The sequence below is a fragment of the Hemicordylus capensis genome, chromosome 3, assembly GCF_027244095.1.
Source record: "Hemicordylus capensis ecotype Gifberg chromosome 3, rHemCap1.1.pri, whole genome shotgun sequence".
Lineage (NCBI taxonomy): Eukaryota > Metazoa > Chordata > Lepidosauria > Squamata > Cordylidae > Hemicordylus > Hemicordylus capensis.
The window spans coordinates 42,151,073-42,169,079 of NC_069659.1; the positions used below are offsets into that span (position 1 = coordinate 42,151,073).

The window sequence follows — 18,007 nt, forward strand, 5'->3', positions numbered from 1 at the left end:
TAGCAAGCATGACTTGTCCCCTTAAGCTAAGCATGATCCACCCTGGTTGCATATGAAAGGGAGACTAGAAGTGTGAGCGCTGCAAGATATTCCCCTTATGGGATGGAGCTGCTCTGGGAAGAGCATCTAGGCTCCAGGTTCCTTCCCTGGCATCTCCAAGATAGGGCTGAGAGAGATTCCTGCCTGCAACCTCGGAGAAGCCGCTGCCAGTCTGCGTATACAATACTGAGCAAGATGGACTTATGGTCTGAATCAGTATATGGCAGCTTCCTATGTTCCTATGACCTGGGATGGCTGAATTTTATTATCAATGTTGTTGCTGTTATTATAGATATCGTTGCAGAATATAGGCTGTTCCCAGTAAAGCTGCTTTTTGTACTTGGCAGGTGGTGATTTCTGTGGCCCCTATGGTGTTGAGGGTGCTCTTCAGGTTGTTTTGGAATTGCACCCTGGGCGCCAATTACCACTAGGATTATTTTGGTCTTTTTCTGCCACAGCCTTTCAATTTCAGTTTGTAGATCTTTGTATTTTGGGATTTCTTCTATTTCTTTTTCTTCTATTCTGCTATCCCCTGGTATTGCTGTGTTGATTATTTTAACTTGTTTTTCTTTCTTCTCAACTACAGTTATATCTGGTGTATTGTGTGGCAGATGTTTGTCTGTTTGTAGTCGGAAGTCTCATAATATTTTTGCATCTTCATTTTCTTCAACTTTTTCAGTTTTATGGTCCCACCAATTTTGGCTACAGGTAGCTTGTATTTTTTTGCAGATGTTGCAGTGTATCATCCCTGCTACCTTGTCATGCCTTTGTTTGTAGTCAGTCTGTGCGATCTTTTTACAACAGCTGATTAGGTGATCCACTGTTTCATCTGCTTCTTTACAAAGGCGGCACTTGCTGTTTGTTGTTGATTTGACTGCTTTTGCTCTTATTGCATTTGTTCTTAGTGCCTGTTCTTGCGCAGCCAGTATTAAACCCTCTGTTTCTTTCTTCAAGTTGCCATTCTTAAGCCATTGCCAGGTCTTGGTGATGTCTGATTTTCCACTTATATTGTGCAAATATTGACCATGCAGTGGCTTATTTCTCCATTTTTCTTCTCGGTTCTTGACTTGTTCTTTCTTGTAGGCCTGCTTTGTTTTATTGGTGTTGAATAGTTTCTCGTTATTGACTATTTGAAGTGCATCTTCTTCACTGTCCTTGATATATTCTTCAAGGCCTCTTTTCTCCTCCTCTACTGTTTGATGGACTTGCAGCATTCCTCTTCCACCTGAGCTGCGAGGGAGGTATAGCCTATTTACATCACTGCGGGGGTGTAGAGCATGATTGATGGTAATTTTCCTGGTCTTATGATCCAGCGTCTCTAGCTCTGCCTTGGTCCAGTCTATTATTCCTGCAGTGGTATCTGATAATAGGTATAGCCCAGGTGTTTATGGCTTGTATGGTGTTCCTGCCATTGAGTTTGGACTTTAGGATTTTTCTAACTCTCCTGATATATTATTATTATTATTATTATTATTTTCGTTCTTTCTTTCCTTCTTCCTTCTTCCTCATCTAATTCAATTTCTATACCACACTTCCAAAAACAGCTCAGGGCAGTTTACACAGAGAAATAACAAACAAATAAAATGGAACCCTGTCCCCAAAGGCTCACATTCTAAAAAGAAACGTAAGATAGACACCAGCAACAGTCACTGGAAGTACTGTGCTGTGGGTGGATAGGGCCAGTTGCTCTCCCCCTGCTAAATAAAGAGAATCACCAAGTTAAAAGGTGCCTCTTTGCCCAGTTAGCCGGGGCAAATATCAAGAGTCCTGTAGAATTTGAGAGGCAGAATAGACTAGGCTTAGGGAGCGCAGCTGGTCTTGTGGTAGGAAGCATGAATTGCCCCCTTTGCTAAGCAGGGTCCACCCTGGTTTGCATTTGAATGGGAGGCTATGTGTGAGTACATCCTTATGGAATGGGGCTGCTCTGGGAAGAGGACTTGCATGCTTGCATGCAGAAGGTTCCAAGTTCCCTCCCTGGCATTTCCAAGATAGGGCTGAGAGAGATTCCTGCCTGCAGCCTTGGAGAAGCTGCTGCCAGTGTGTATAGACAATACTGAGCTAGATAGACCAATGGTCTGACTTGGTATAAGGCAGTTTCCTATCCCTATATTTATTCTCGAGGAATAGTTAAGAAGAGCACTGCTTGATTTGACCAAAAAGACTCGCTTTGGTCAAATCAAACAAGGCTCAAAGGACCCACATAATCCAGAATCCTGTCATCAAATCCAGAGGCTTCTCGGTAGTGTGAAGGTAATACTTCTCTCCTGGAATAAGTGTCATATTTATCTCCAAATCAGGAGGTTTCATTTAACCCAGGCGTTCTCAAATCTGGTTGGGCTACCGTTCCCTTTGGCCATTGTGGCTGGGGATGATGTGAGTTCTACAACTTCTGGGAGTCCCAATTTTGAGAACCCCTGATTTAGCCTTTTTGGCTGATTACTATGGGATAGTGTAAAAGCCCCAAACCATTTGAACAGGCTGGAGCAATGACCTCTTTCTAAATGAGATGGAAGCAAAAAGCAGTTGAATGGACACTTGAGAACAATGCTTTAGGCCTGAAACTCTTCCAATAATAGACCGCTTTCTCAGCCAGAACCCATATGGAACAGTTTATAAATAATTATTGTGCAAAATATAGGAGGGTATATTAGAGACATGTGAGAACAATATTTTGGAAATGAAAGCCATGGATTATAAAACATTTATTAACCCCCCTTCCAGCCAAATCCCGAGAGAGAGAGAGAGAGAGAGAGAGAGTGTCAAAATGACTTGAAAATAAGGCATTAGACACAACCTTTGTCATATACCACACAGGACAAGATGGGATTGATGCAATTAACTACAAAGTATCTAAAGGTAAAGTGTACCATCAGGTTGATTTTGACACTTAGCGCCCACAGAGCCCTGTGGTTTTCTTTTGGTAGAATACAGGAGAGGTTTACTATTGCCTCCTCCTGTGCAGTATGAGATGATGCCTTTCAGCATCTTCCTATATTGCTGCTGCCTGGTACAGTACCAGTGGGGATTAGAACCGACAACATTCTGCTTGTTAGTCAAGCATTTCCCCGCTGCACCTCTTAAGGTGGTGCACAAAGCATCTACAGAATCTTATATCCACTCCAGGTAATAAATGGCATTTGGGGGGAAAGCATGAGACAATTTCCTAACAATCCAAATCAACCAAATTTGCAAGTTGTATTGGACTAGATGAGAATGATGCATTAAGCTGCAAAACTTCCTACATTCCAGAACCCGTTCTGCCCAATAAACAGTGTTCTGCAAAAAGGGCCCAGAACATTAACTTCCGAGTTATGCAGACCAGCCAAATTCACAAGTTTCACTAGACTAGATAGGAAAGTTATAGAAAGTCACAAAGCTGCCACAAAATCCACATTCCAATACTTGCTCCAGATAAAAATTGTATTGCTACAAAAGAGCACTGAACACCAATTTTTGAGCTATGGAGATTAACCAAAACAACACATTATCAACATGACGTAGTGAGCCACAATATTTCTGAAGAATCCACATTCCCACCTTAAACAGCAAAATAAAAATAAGTTTCTGTTTTGCAGTATCTGTGTAAACACCCACATGAGTCTTGCACAGAGCAATATTCAGAACGTAGAGCTAAACTCCACATATTTGGTGCAAAGATCCCCTTTCACTGAGGGGACTGGTGTTTTAATGCTCTCACACCTTGATGCCCAGGTGTGTAGTCTGCTATGTTTTTGACCACTGCAGAAATTTGGATTTTGGAGAACTTCCTCTGTTGAGTTTTGTTTTGTTTTTACCTGTCAGCAAGCTGACGGGAGGTATATATTATAAAACTTTGTGTGCTCCACAGGAGACTTTTCCTTGAATTACTAAACAGGGAGAAATGAGGAAGAATGGTTCTTAGTTAGGATTTGCTGAAATCATGACTTAATTCTCCAGTAGGTGGCAGTCATTCTGGTTTTGCTATTTCATTGGAAAACAGACAATGGTCTACTTCCAGTAGCAGTTGAGAGTACAGGAAAAAATGCATCTGCAGTGCTCATTTATAAAGGGGTATGAGAAATAGGCTGCATGCTGCTCACAGACACACACTGAAGGCAACAGGATTCTATCTTTAGTGTACTCTCCTTAGTCAATTTCTTCCCTATCACATTCACAAGTGAATGAGCTAACTGATTGGGGAGGGGAGCTGATCTGTGATGTGGCTGTAGGCGCTAAGATATGGCTAATAGAGCCATATCTATTAAATTGTAGCATTCAGTAGATATTACATAAGTAGCTGTGACCAATAGTAGCAAAATGTCTGCCAAGTTTTTGTTTCCTTTTTTATAATACAACTCCTAAAATAGCTTGTTAGGAGTTTAAGTTGGATCTATGCTTCGGATTATTAAGGTGTTTGTGCAATATTAGGTCTATGATTTTTATCACACACAATATATTTAAAGGACAATTTTGTGAGCGGTTCCACTCAGAAACCATTAGGACCTGTTTAAATTTGACTTGCACCTCTTGCCTTTTAAATACAGCAAACATCTGACACAATGAGGCTGTTGCCATATGCAGCCAAGACAGCTGAGCCCAGGCTTGGCTTGGTGTGAGAACTGCTGGGATCACGCCTGATCCCAGTAGCGCTCCAGCAGCAAACCTGCCCGCAGAGTCAGCCTCCTAAACAAGATGAAGGGAGCGAACGCTCCCTTAACCCTGTTTCCTTGATCATGTGCTGTGCTGGCCGCTTTTAGCTGGTGCTGCAGCAGTGCCGTACTCACGTGGGATTTTCTGGGGGCCGAGACAACACATCCTGGTGCTGCGGAGGATCATCACCGTGCACCCAGCATCGTAGGAGCGGTCATCTGTGGGGAAGGTAAGTTTCAGCAGCCTTCCCCTCCACCCGCCCTCAAGCCCTTCTCACGGATCATGAGAAATTGCTCAATGTCTGCCCAAGTACTGAGCTCTATGAAGCAATAGATTCTGTAGTGTATTTATTTTTGATAAATATCTGGTGTTACATTTGTCAAATGTTATTATAGTAGCATTATCACTGCAAACACAGAATGAAGTGTTATTTAGTGAGGCTTGTAGGTGAGGCCCATTGCTTACTGGGTAAAGTCATTTTTACATAGATCACACTTCTAGGAAGGTTCAGCAATTAAATATGTAATGAGGGCTTGCAAAAGGGAAGTAAAAGAACAGTTTGAAATTTGTAGGATTTCAATGTTAAACATTATTCATTTCACTGAATGATGACCATATATGGTAGATTTAAATCATAGTAAATTTGAATCTGAGAAAGACGATCTGCTTTAATTGGGCATGGTGTCATTTTGGAATTATTGATCTGATTATTAAGTGTTAAAAATAGGCAACTGGCCCTATCCAACCCCAGCACAGCATCCCTCCAGTGGCTGATGCTGGTATCTGCCTTATGCATATGTGAGCCTTTTGGGGACAGGGAGCCATCTTATTTATGTATTATGTAAACCACTTTTCTTTGTAAACCACTTTGAGCACTTTGGTTGAAGAACAGTATATAATATTCATAGTAATAGTAGTAGTAAAAATATGTTGAGAACAATATTATTATCTTGTTTACACAGTCAGACAGGTGTTATTGACTGGTTTGTTTTATCCAGACATCGAGTCCTTCCCAAGGACCTGGGATGGCTGAAATTTATTGTCAATTGTTATAGATATCGTCGCAGAATATAGGCTGTTCCAGGTAAAGCTGCTTTTTGTAATTGGCTGATGGTGATTTCTGTGGCCCCTATGGTGTTGAGGTGCTCTTCAAGGTCTTTTGGAACTGCACCCAGGGCGCCAATTACCACTGGGATTATTTTGGCCTTCTTCTGCCACAACCTTTCAATTTCAATTTGTAGATCTTTGTATTTGGTGATTTTTTTCTATTTCTTTTTCTTCTATTCTGCTGTCCCCTGGTATTGCTATGTCGATTATTTTAACTTGTTTTTCTTTCTTCTCGACTACAGTTATATCTGGTGTATTGTGTGGCAGATGTTTGTCTGTTTGTAGTTGGAAGTCCCATAATATTTTTACATCTTCATTTTCTTCAATTTTTTCAATTTTATGGTCCCACCAATGTTAGGCTACAGGTAGCTTGTATTTTTTGCAGATGTTGCAGTGTATCATCCCTGCTACTTTGTCATGCCTTTGTTTGTAGTCAGTCTGTGCGATCTTTTTACAACTGCTGATTAGGTGGTCCATGGTTTCATCTGCTTCTTTACAAAGGCGGCACTTGCTGTTTGTTGTGGATTTTTCTACTTTTGCTCTTATTGCATTTGTTCTTATTGCTTGTTCTTGTGCAGCCAGTATTAAACCCTCTGTTTCTTTCTTCAAGTAACCATTCTTAAGCCATTGCCAGGTCTTGGTGATGTCTGATTTTCCACTTATATTGTGCAAATATTGACCATGCAGGGGCTTATTTCTCCATTTTTCTTCTCGGTTCTTGACTTGTTCTTTCATGTAGGCCTGCTTTGTTTCATTGGTGTTGAATAGTTTCTCGTTATTGACCATTTGAAGTGCATCTTCTTCACTGTCCTTGATATATTCTTCAAGGCCTCTTTTCTCCTCCTCTACTGTTTGATGGACTTGCAGCATTCCTCTTCCACCTGAGCTGCGAGGGAGGTATAGCCTATCGACATCACTGCGGGGGTGCAGAGCATGATTGATGGTCATGGTTTTCCTGGTCTTACGATCCAGCGTCTCTAGCTCTGCCTGGGTCCAGTCTATTATTCCTGCAGTGTATCTGATAACAGGTATAGCCCAGGTGTTTATGGCTTGTATGGTGTTCCTGCCATTGAGTTTGGACTTGAGGATTTTTCTAACTCTCCTGATGTATTCACTTCCCATTTTTCTTTTAACTTCAGTGTGTGCAATGTTATCAGCCTGGAGAATGCCCAAGTATTTGTAATGTTCCTTATCTTCCAGGTTCTTGATGTTGCTTCCAGTGGGCAGTTCTATTCCTTCTGTTTTTGTTGTTTTTCCTCTGTTCATTATTAATGCAGCACACTTGTCTAGTGTAAACTCCATTGCTATATCGCTACTGAATATATGGACAGTGTTTAGCAGTGATTCGATTTCTGACTGGGACTTTGCATACAACTTCAGATCGTCCATTTACAGCAGATGGTTGATTTTACTTGATGTTTTAGATGTTTGGTATCCGAGGCCTGTTTTGTTTAGTATTTGTGAAAGTGGGGTCATGGCGATTACAAACAACAGAGGGGATAGTGAGTCCCCTTTGAAAATGCCTCTTCTACTTTCGGACCTCTGAAAAGTATAAGCATGCATATGTATTCAGTACTTGGTTTGGGCCCCTTTTGCAGCAATTACTGCCTCAGTGCGGCGTGGCATGGATGCTATCAGCCTGTGGCACTGATAAGGTATTATGGAAGATCGGGATGCTTCATTAGCGGCCTTCAGCAATTCTGCATTGTTTGGTTTCATGTCTCTCATCCTTCTTTTGGCAATGCCCCATAGATTCTCTATGGGGTCAGGTCAGGCGAGTTTGCTGGCCAATCAAGCACAGTACACTGTATACTTTTCAGAGGTCCGATATTGTTCTATTCTTCAATCCTTGTCTTCTTGGTTCCATGTAATATTCTGATTTTCTGAGATTGTGGATTTGGGGTTTTCATGAGCTGTACGCCATGATCATCACAATTATAACAAATTAAGGCTTGACTTATCTCGCTTTGCATGTAATGCGTCTGTCTCATATATCAGTTTCACCTTTTAATTTGCATTACTGAAATTAATGGACTTTTGCACGATATTCTAATTTTCCGAGTTTCACCTGTACATTGATGATATGTATATATGTGCGATTTAAGATGAAACAAGTTAATTGCATATTATAATGCAAAGCCTGGAAATTGAGTTGGCTTTACAATGAAGAAAAACGCTGAATGCACAGGGTAGCATTTTGTATTATGTGAACAAGCTACTGAGAGCTGGGTGCACTCCTGATCTTTGATTGTGTGTTAGTTTAAAAAAGGTTGGAGGTGGGGAGCTTGATCATCAGGCAAGGCCCAGCTGGGTTGGATAAGTGTGCCTTACCCAGATTCAATCCCCAGCTTCTGAATGAGGTAGGCGAGAAATTGTCCTACCAGCTGGGGCTTGACTGGTGATCAAGCTCTTCACCTCCGACCTTGTGTTTATCTCACACAGAATTGAAAAATCTGGAGTGTACCCAGCTTCCGAATTAGAGTAGGAGGCTTCTCCTAACCTAATGTTGATCATGTTACTGCCCTTATGAGGGCTACCTCTTTCCCCACAACATAGGTTACCGTCACTGAATAGCATGTGAGGGAAGGAGCATATCTGTCCAGCCTACATAGGTGCACACAATGAAAGTGCATTTAACAATGATTGCACGATATGGTCCCACTAGCCAGAGCTCCCATTGGCAAGTATATGCAGGCTGGAAAGCTTCCACCATCCGGCTCCCATGATCCAGCTGAAGTGGCCTCTCCCCAACTGCCACCACCGAGCTGCCTAAGGGCCATCTTGCTCTGCGGGGATGAGAGAAGAAAGAAGCAACCAAGCCTAAAGGGCTCAGCATGTGAAGTTCTAAACATGTGGCTCGATGTATGGTTTTTTATGGAAACTTTTATGTAAACTGCTTTGGGAGGTTTGCCTGAAAAGTGGTATATAAATGCCAAAAATAAATAAATAAAATAAATACGCACAGTGGACATCTCATGTTTAGCACTGCAGAGCCTGTTAGCTGGTTCATAGAATGTGGCTTCAAGTGTACAACATGATGTGGGTTCAGAGTTGCCTTATGTCAAACATTTCACCATATGGGATGCAAATGCATTTATCTTTTGGATATCTTTTAAACTATTCATTTTACATTTTGCAAGAATTATTGTAAGAAATTAGGCCAACAACTACATTATGTGCCTAATCCCATTGCAATCTCAAGGTGTAAAAGGGAAAATGCAGCAGAACCATATAAGTGTAATTCATACTATTTTTAACTCTTCAAGGGACAGAGTTATTACTTATTAATTCCACCCTAAGGCTACAAATTGTGCAACATAATTATTGCCAGGATCCCACCTCCTGTGACCTTTTACTACTTAATAGGTGGACCAGGATGAAAAGTAACTCACTTTACAGTTGTCTGCTTTAGCCTGAAAACCAGAGTAGTTAATGTAGATTTCTCACGACCGCTTTCTTTGTGTGCTGTAATATTGGCGTTTTTGCTATACAGTCAGCAAAATTACTTTTTGTCCAAATCTTTTGCAGTTGAAATAAATATATGACGTAACCCCATTTGAACTTTTCATTGGCAGGAAGTGTCAATTGTCAAATGTATTTGAACTTTTTGCACAGTGGAAAGTATTCCAGACTAAGATAGTAGTCTTGAAGGACAGCTGGTCTTGTGGTAGCAAGCATGAATTGTCCCCTTTGCTAAGCAGTGTCTGCCCTGGTTTGCATGTGAATGGGAGACTACACGTGAGCACCAGTATTCTCTCTAATTTTTTTCATCTATGTGCAGAATGAGTTTTGTTCTGGGTGGCAGTAGCAAGATAGTATGTGCACACATGCATTCAGAGTGGGACCTTCCTAATTCAGCCTGAGCAGGATCTAAAATTAACTGAGTGGACATTAAAAAACATGTGAGCATACACACATGTGTATGCCTTAGAGGGGGCACTGGTAAGCACTATAAGAGAATCCTCTTAGGGAATGAGGCCGCTCTGGGAAGACATCAGCTTGCAGAATGTTCCATGTTCCCTCCCTCTCATCTCAAAGATAGGGCTGAGAGAGACTCCTGCCTGGAACCTGGGAGAAGCTGCTGCCAGTCTGTTTAGACAATACTGAGCTAGATGGACCTATGGTCTGACCCAGTATATGGCAGCTTCCTATGTACCTAGTACCTAGATTAGAAATGACATAAAATCATATTCAGGATTATTTCTTGTTATGGTTGCCCTATGACCCTGCACAGTTTGAGAGCTCCACTACAGTAACATTGTCGCCACTCCTCAATGTCTGCACAATCATTGCCTCGGAGGCCTTGATAGAGCTCCCCTGCTCTGCACCATTTTCTATATACAAGGAAAAATATGAGCGCTAGATTGAGCCCCTGGGCTGCCAGTTATCTCTACATTATATCCAAGAATATCCAAGCGTAAGAAAATGCATGTACCCATAATGTAGGAATCTGTGTGCATGCCCACTAAATCCCACTATATACTAGTACAACAGTGTCACTTGATTCTCTACACACACAACAATCTGAGTGTAGAGAAAATTAATAAGGTGAGGTGTCCTTTACACACATACTAGCAGCATCCAGAGTAACGCTGCCCTCATGTTAGAATGTTTTGTTCAACAATCTTTGCAAATCCCCCCTCTGCTGCTCCCAGCCCTTAGGGACATATTTTCAGGAGGCATTGGGGGCAGCAGAGGGAAGGGGGATCATTAAAAATGGTTGTGCATGAAAAATGTTCTAACAGGAGGGCAGCATTAGTCTGGATGCTGCCCAGTATCAGGAACTACTGAACAAGCCCTACTGAAAAACATCACAAGAGGCAAATCACCATAAATTTTACATGAAAATCACAGTTACATTGAGAGGTTGCCTAATTCCTTTTTGATGCTTGACCAATAAATACGGGTTTTACTCTGCTAAAATAGTTAGAAAACAGTAGTGAAAATAGCAAATGAAGATAGTGTTGGCGCTTTGGATCAGAGCCACATGGGCTGACTTGCATACTTTGCACTCTTTTCTGAAATGCTGTGGCATGCTTCCAATGATTTATTGGGCCATTCCACAAGCTTTTCTAGAAATATATATTTTTTAATGACGAACTGCAACCTTATCTTATGGTAAAGTACACAAACGGATAACATTCCTGGCCTTTTGATTTATCCATAGAATGGGCTTCACAATATGCTAAATTACTCTTGTGTATTGTTTAGCTGAACTCTTATGAAAGTGGTGTCATTTACAAAAATGTGCTTAAGGAAGTCACCATTGGAATAGGTGACTGGAATTTATTTGCGACTTAATTGGGCATGGTAAGGCAATCTTTCATCTCATTTTTAAGAAAATGTCTAGAACCTGTATTTTCTATGAGCTGAAACAGAAAAGACTGCTTCATGACTGCCAACTGGGATAATCACTCAAACAACGTTAAGGGATCCAAAATTGCACTTGTGCCAAAATCAAGTGTTTTGAAGAAAAAGCACCTTTATAGTTGAGGCCGAGAAGAGTTTCATAAACTGTACCTGCAAATCATTACCTCTAAAAAGAAAGACTCCAAAAATGACACCAGAGGAAGGAAGCAGAATACTATGGCGACGACTACGACTACTATGAGAGTTAGGGAACAGGGTATGTATTAAATGAATGGGATGAATATACTGGTATATGGTATTCTGCATACTAAATGTTGCAGCTTTGTGGTATAGTGTAGCCATGCCATCTGTACCAAAGCAGTAATCCAGTTAAAAATGTCAGAAAAAGGTCACATACTGAATATGCCAGAGCTCCCTATCTTGTTCCCTGATTCTGCATTGTACTAATTCCACATATGTTTAAACTTGCCGTTAGGCCAGATTTCACTGCAGATATCACACATCACATGAGTTGAGATGAATATACTGTACAAAGCTGCTATCAATCCAGATAGCCCACTATGGTCTTCTCTGACTGATAAGTAGTATTAAGTAACTTCTTGGTTTTGGACTACAACTCCCATCACCACATGCCTCTGGCCATTGTGGCCAGGAATGATAGGTGTTGTAGTCCAAACGTGTTACCCAAGACGGTATAGGGTTTCTGTAAAGGCCTCAAGCCCTCTTCCCTAGCCCTGCTCCCTGAGATTCTTGTATTGATCAAAATACCATGGCTTAAACACTAGACCTTCTGCATGTAAAGAATGTGCTCTACACTGAGCTATGGCCTCTCCCTCAATGTTCCTATCTCTTAAATATTAGAAGCTTCTTTTCCCACAAGAAGACACCAATTCTACTTAGAATCTTCAGTTTGGTATTTCAGGACACAGACGTTTTAAACAGGAGGTCAGAAAAATTGAGGGGATTTAAAAAATAGAAGAAAATATTTTGACTTCAATAGAACAAGCTCAGAAACAGCAAATGTGTGTACACATCACAAGCTTCTTACAGCTATTCTCATGCTTACAATATCCCCATATTTGTGACTAGGATTAGCTGAATGCATATTTAAAGCAGGGGTCCTTGAATTTGGTTCTCCAGGTGTTATTGGGCTTCAGCTCCCATCGCCTTCAGTCACAATGGCCTTTGGCCATTGTGGCTAGGGATTATGGGAGTTGAGGTCCAGCAGCATCTGAAGCCCTAAGTTTGAGAACTCCTAATTGAAATAAATATGTCTTAATTACTCTTTAAATACCTCTGGAGCATTTCCCCTGCTTTTATGAAGAAGACATTCCTTTCACACTGCTGGAAAGTAGGAAAAATCTGTACACAGTGAGGCTGTTCACATGAGTAGTCCTACCCGGGCATGTGAGTGTGAAAGGATTGGGGCTGATCCTGGTACTGTCCTACTGGGTAGCCCAGGAATGTTCTCTGGGTAATTAACAAGGTAAAAGGGCACGAGCGCGTCCTTCCACCCCAGTCATATATGTGTTCAGGCAGCCCGAGTGCATACAGAGCCAGGCGGCAAGAGCTTGGGTCTGGGGAAAGCCCTCAATGCACTGTGCTCCTCGCATGGTGCACTGAGGGATGCTGGAGGACTTCCTCCTCCAGTTTGGGGTCTGCTGCTCCACACAGTGTGATTTGTGAGCTGTGGCGAGCGGCAGAGTGAACTGGGGAGGGTGATTGTCTACAGGGAGGCAGGCAGGAATATGCCTCCCCTCCCTCCCTCCCTCCCCCCCGAGAGAGGTCATGTGCATGACCTCAGTTTGATGATCTTGGCTTCCACATCAGCTGTGATCTTTCTAGCAGTTGCAATATACGAACACTTGTCTGTCTATTTTATCCCATTTCCCTTGCTGCTCTGATCCATGATCATGGCAACTTCCAAATCTGAATCTCACACACAATAATTAAAATGAAATGCCATTTGACCTAAGTCTTTTAAAAAATCTTTTATGATACAAAATAATCTCATCTTACCCGCAGATGCATTTTGTGATTGTTCAGTCTCTTTTCATTGGGATCACAACCACCAATGACAGGGAAGACATTGTCATTACTTATGTAGCCGCATCTATCTTGCTTTGTTTGGGAAATGTACATTTTTTGCAGATTCTTCAAAACTGTCCCATTCATTGACAGCTCTGTGAAAACATCCTCCTCCTCATCCTCTTGATCTTCGGATGAAGCAGCTTCCACATTGGTCATCTCACCATACTGAAATTTAGAGCTAGTCCTGTGTGATGGAAATTTTAAATCTGAACAAGTATTTGCACTCAATGTATATTTTAATAACATTGTCTCATAAGCTCTGTGAGGTTTCTCATATGATCTTGATCTAGAAAGAATCTGGGAAGGAGGCTGGGTTGGATTTCTTCCTACTTTGTAACGTGAGGAATATAGGAATTCTTTAACTTGCTGGTTTTCCTCAGGCTCTTCATTAGGAGAAAGCTGGTCAATACTTGTGGTAAGTTCTAAGGATGTTTCACGGTGTGTCAAGAGAAACATAAATGATGAACTTGAACTAGTTTCTGGCAAGTTGTAATAGATCTCTCCTTTTGTTTCATCCTTTATCTCCTCTGAAGTCTTAAGTGACTTAGTTTTTGCAAGTGCAGAGTAAGGCAACACTTCTTCTGGATCAAAAAGCTGAGCTTCCATTCCAACAAGTTTAATCCATCAAATAAGAACAAACTCCAGTTCATTTTTGGATATCCTGGAAATCACAATTCCTTCCACTGAGAGTTCTTCCATTTTTTCTTGAGATCTATGGCATTGCTTTCTGGGGGAACTTGACAAGTGTCCAGGACTTCTTTGTTTCTGAAAATAAAATGCAATGTTAGAAATGTTTCTGTAATTACATTTGCAGTGAAATTGTAAACTCTTCACATTAAAATCTCAGGCTTGAAACTGGATCTTAACATCTATTTTGCCAGCAAAGAGTCATTGAGTATCAGAGCTACACCTATGCTATGTTTCTGTGGAAGAACAGAATGTTATATTGAGCACAGAATTCAGCTTCCGCAATCTCAGCCACTTTTCTAAAAAGCAGCTTCTCGCCCTTATGGCAGTGGAAATATTATTGAAAGTGTGTGGACAATGCCTTATGAAGTTTCAGAAGATAAAAGGATAGTTGAATAAGCAAAGCCAGCTCTGGGTTGAGGGGGCCATCTGGTGACCCGCAGTGGATCCCCATCTATGTCAGTGGGTTCTGATGTCCTTATGAGGTGGTGACTGGTGGCAGCAATAATGGCAATGGTGCTCCTTTCAGCTCTGGTTCAGTTAAAGGTGCCACTTAAAATTTCCCACAATGCCTTGGTCCTTGGAAGCAATATTACATTGAGGGCAGGGCACTGTGAAGGAATTAAAATAGTATGGCTAGCATTGAGAAGAGTACCAGAAAAGAGGGAAGTATTTAAAGGAGACCTAGTGGCATGGAAGCCACCTAATGGTGCAGCAGGGAAATGACTTGATTATCAAGCCAGAGGTTGCCAGTTTGAATCCCCACTGGTATGTTTCCCAGACTATGGGAAACACCTATATTGGGCAGCAGGGATACAGGAAGAGGCTGAAAGGCGTCATCTCAGACTGCACGGGAGGAGACAATGGTAAACCCCTCACGTATTTTACCAAAGACAACCACATGGCTCTGTGGTCACCAGGAGTCTACACTGACTCGACGGCACACTTTACCTTTAGTAGCATAGAAGCATCTGCTATGGTGGTGATGCTGGCCTTGTAAATAAGGGTGGTTCCAGACACTGAGGCTGTTCAGACAACTCAAAACCACTTAGGCCATTGTTCTGCCCAGGTTTGGGAGCTGTTCATGCTCCCAATTTTCACTTGTATGGGAGCAAACAAGTAGTTTGCTCCCACACAAGACAGGACCCCACATCCTTAGAGACAAGAGCTGGGTAGAACAGCTTTTCTCCTGCCTTGGTTAAATGCTGAGTATGAAAGCTGGGTAGGATGGTACTGTCCTACCCAGCTCCTGTCTCCCACACAATCACTTTCCCCTCCTACTACCTAGTGGTTTGCTCCCACACAACCAAAAATTGGGAGTGCACACAGCACCCAGACACTTCTCCTGCCCAGTTTTCGGTTGTGTGAACAGCCTCATTAGATTGCAAATATGAGCACTGTGTGTTCATAGGCATCACACCAGCATTTGCTATGGAAAGCACAAAGTGTGGATGATACAGTATGTGTATTTAAGCACTTGTGTACATCAGTCTTGTAAACATGGTCTAGAGAAAAATATAAAAGATGGAGGTCTTTTTTAAAAAAAAGAATATCAAATCTCAGATTTTTCTCAGCAGTATATTTTGACTTATCAACCTAGAGCAATTCAAGCAGCTTGAATCCTAGAAGAAATGGCAAAGAAACTTGGTAAAAGTAAAAAGTATATTAACATATATACAGATAATGTGAGAAATGTTTTTAGTTACAGCTTGCCTTTGTTTTAAGAAAAGCAACCCTTGTAATTAACATTATTATTAAGGTCAGGATATTTTTGTCATATTAAGTAGAATCCTATAGTATGTATTTCTTAAACCTGAGGTTTGCACATGGATGCAAAAATATATTCACAAGCATTTATAAAAGTATATAATTAATACCTTTGTCAAGGCAGGACACAGTCCTGAGTTGTTTGCACATACCAGGTTTCCCTTATAGCTTATGAAGCTCTGAATGCAGCAGAGCAACAGCACACTTAATGATTAAACTATTAAATAAAGCCTCAGCATAGCAGCAATTCTCACGTGCTCCATTTGTTTTTAAAAGAAAAGTAGATTATTTACTCTTACAGGTATTGTTTGTAGATGATAGCCTTTCAAACATAGTCACCCTTGAAAAGTCTTCTTTAAATGGCTTACATAAATAAATACCATAATTAGAATTTATTTAAATAAATAAAATAAAAACTATTGTGATATTGTTGCTTTGACAACAGAATCAATGTGTATTATTTGGTACATTTTAGTTGTCATTTTGTACTTAAAAATAAAATACAATTTAAGGATTGTGTTAAATTGGTTAACTTCTCTGCTTGAAGTGACAAGTTAAAACAGGCTGGAGACAAGCGGATTTTGCCTCCAAGTTAGCCACTTTCATTCATACTATTATGGCAGATTTAATGGCTGCTTATTTCATCTTATAAAACTTACTAATGAAACAAACTTGAAGATAGAAATACAAATTAACAGAATAAGAATAATGCATTTATTATGGATAGTTTTACCTGTTCTGTAACCCCAAATTCAATTTTTCCATGAGTGCAATAGCAGGAACTCAGCAGCTAAAAAATATCTTTCGAATGTTGGGGCAGAACAGAAAGGGACTTGAACAGATCCTGAACAAAAGGCATTTCAGCTTGCTTGCTACACACACAGGAACTCTGTCAACAGAAGTATGTGTGAGAATCCCTGAGGCTAGAACAGCCTTCTGCAAGCACTGGCCAAATTATTCTGAGAAAAAGGCAGGAAGAAGGGGGAGAGAAAAAGACAGAGCGAAAGTGCTTGGAGGGAACAAAAGGCACGTCTAAAAATACAGTTGTGACTTGATTCTTCACACAATATCAAGCCCTTACACTTTGCCTTCTTTTATCACCTGGAGCACTGGGAGTGAGTCTCACACTGAATGCATCATTAGCTTGTTTCCTGTCAGGCGTTGGATGGATGGCTTGAAAAATTCAATTTCATACCGTTCTTTTACATCTTGTCTTATAGGACTGATTGTATGGTCTTTGAATGAAAAAGCCTATGTTCGAAACTGATTGGGAACATCACACTTCAAGTGAAATCACACAGCCTTGAAATAATGGCCTGTAGCTACTAGGCAGGGAGCTAAGCATGCCCAAACACCTAGTCCTATAAGAGAAGCTAGGCATGTCCCAAGTCCCAACATGTTCAGTGAATACAGTGCCAGGGCTCTTGGGGTTTGCTGCCACAGCCCCTTAATTTGCCTCCTCATGCTGGGCACCATGCTCTGACCCTGTAAGCTGCCTCTGCCACCTCCTCTGATGCTGCTGCCTTTGGTGCCTGCCGCTAAGTCTTGTGGTGCTGGTGGCAGAGGAACTAAACTATGCCCAGCATGTGAGAAGCCAACCAGGAAATGGTGGCAGGTGTGCATGTGCCATTTCCCGGCTAGCTTTTTGCACACCTGGTGTGCTGTTCAGTTCCTCTGCCCCAGCGCCGTCGAGCTGGAGACAGCAGAGGTTCAGGCAGCAGAGGTGGCAATGAGGAGGAGAAGGTTAGTGGGTGCTGCTGTGGGGTGGCTCCATAGCTCCTCTGTGGTGGGGATGGTGGCCACCACTACTGCCACTGAAAAATAAAATGTAAAATGTTTTAGTGGCGCCATTAGGCACTGCAGAAAAAATTGAGGGGGAGCCCGTGATCATAATTATGTCAATTAAAACACATAAAAACAAGAGATCAAAACTTTCCTTTTCCCCCTTTCAATATTTTCAGTACAAGATCGGAAGCACCAGGGAGGAGATAGTTATATTGTTAGCCTAGAGTTCACAGCTCCAATAAGCTTCAGAGTTGTATTCCTTAATAAGGAATACAACTCACAGCTATACTTAACTACTGCTATTTACTATAGGAATAAAGCAGATCAAACACACACACACACACGCTTCCCGTACTCCAAGTGCACACTTAGTGATTGCACTTGGCGTGACACCAATGAGCACTTCAGCAACTGCATGTTTTATATCTCTTGTCTTGAGGAGGCAAGGGAATGGGAACATGCTCCAATAGGCTCCAGATGGTCACAAAATGCTCCCCAGGCCATGAACAAACACTCCCCAGTCCTCTCTCAG

At 41.5% G+C, this 18,007-nt stretch overlaps 1 protein-coding gene across 3 annotated transcripts in view; it reads right to left on the reverse strand.

Moving 5' to 3' along the window:
• STARD13 (StAR related lipid transfer domain containing 13) overlaps positions 1–18,007 on the reverse strand; it is a 387,713-nt gene that overhangs the window by 343,355 nt on the left and 26,351 nt on the right. For all 3 annotated transcript variants that reach the window (XM_053307369.1, XM_053307370.1, XM_053307371.1), the window contains one exon: positions 13,165–14,001. In XM_053307369.1, coding sequence (XP_053163344.1) covers positions 13,165–13,842 — 678 coding nt within the window. In that variant the 5' untranslated portion in view covers positions 13,843–14,001. The remainder of the gene's footprint in view (positions 1–13,164; positions 14,002–18,007) is intronic.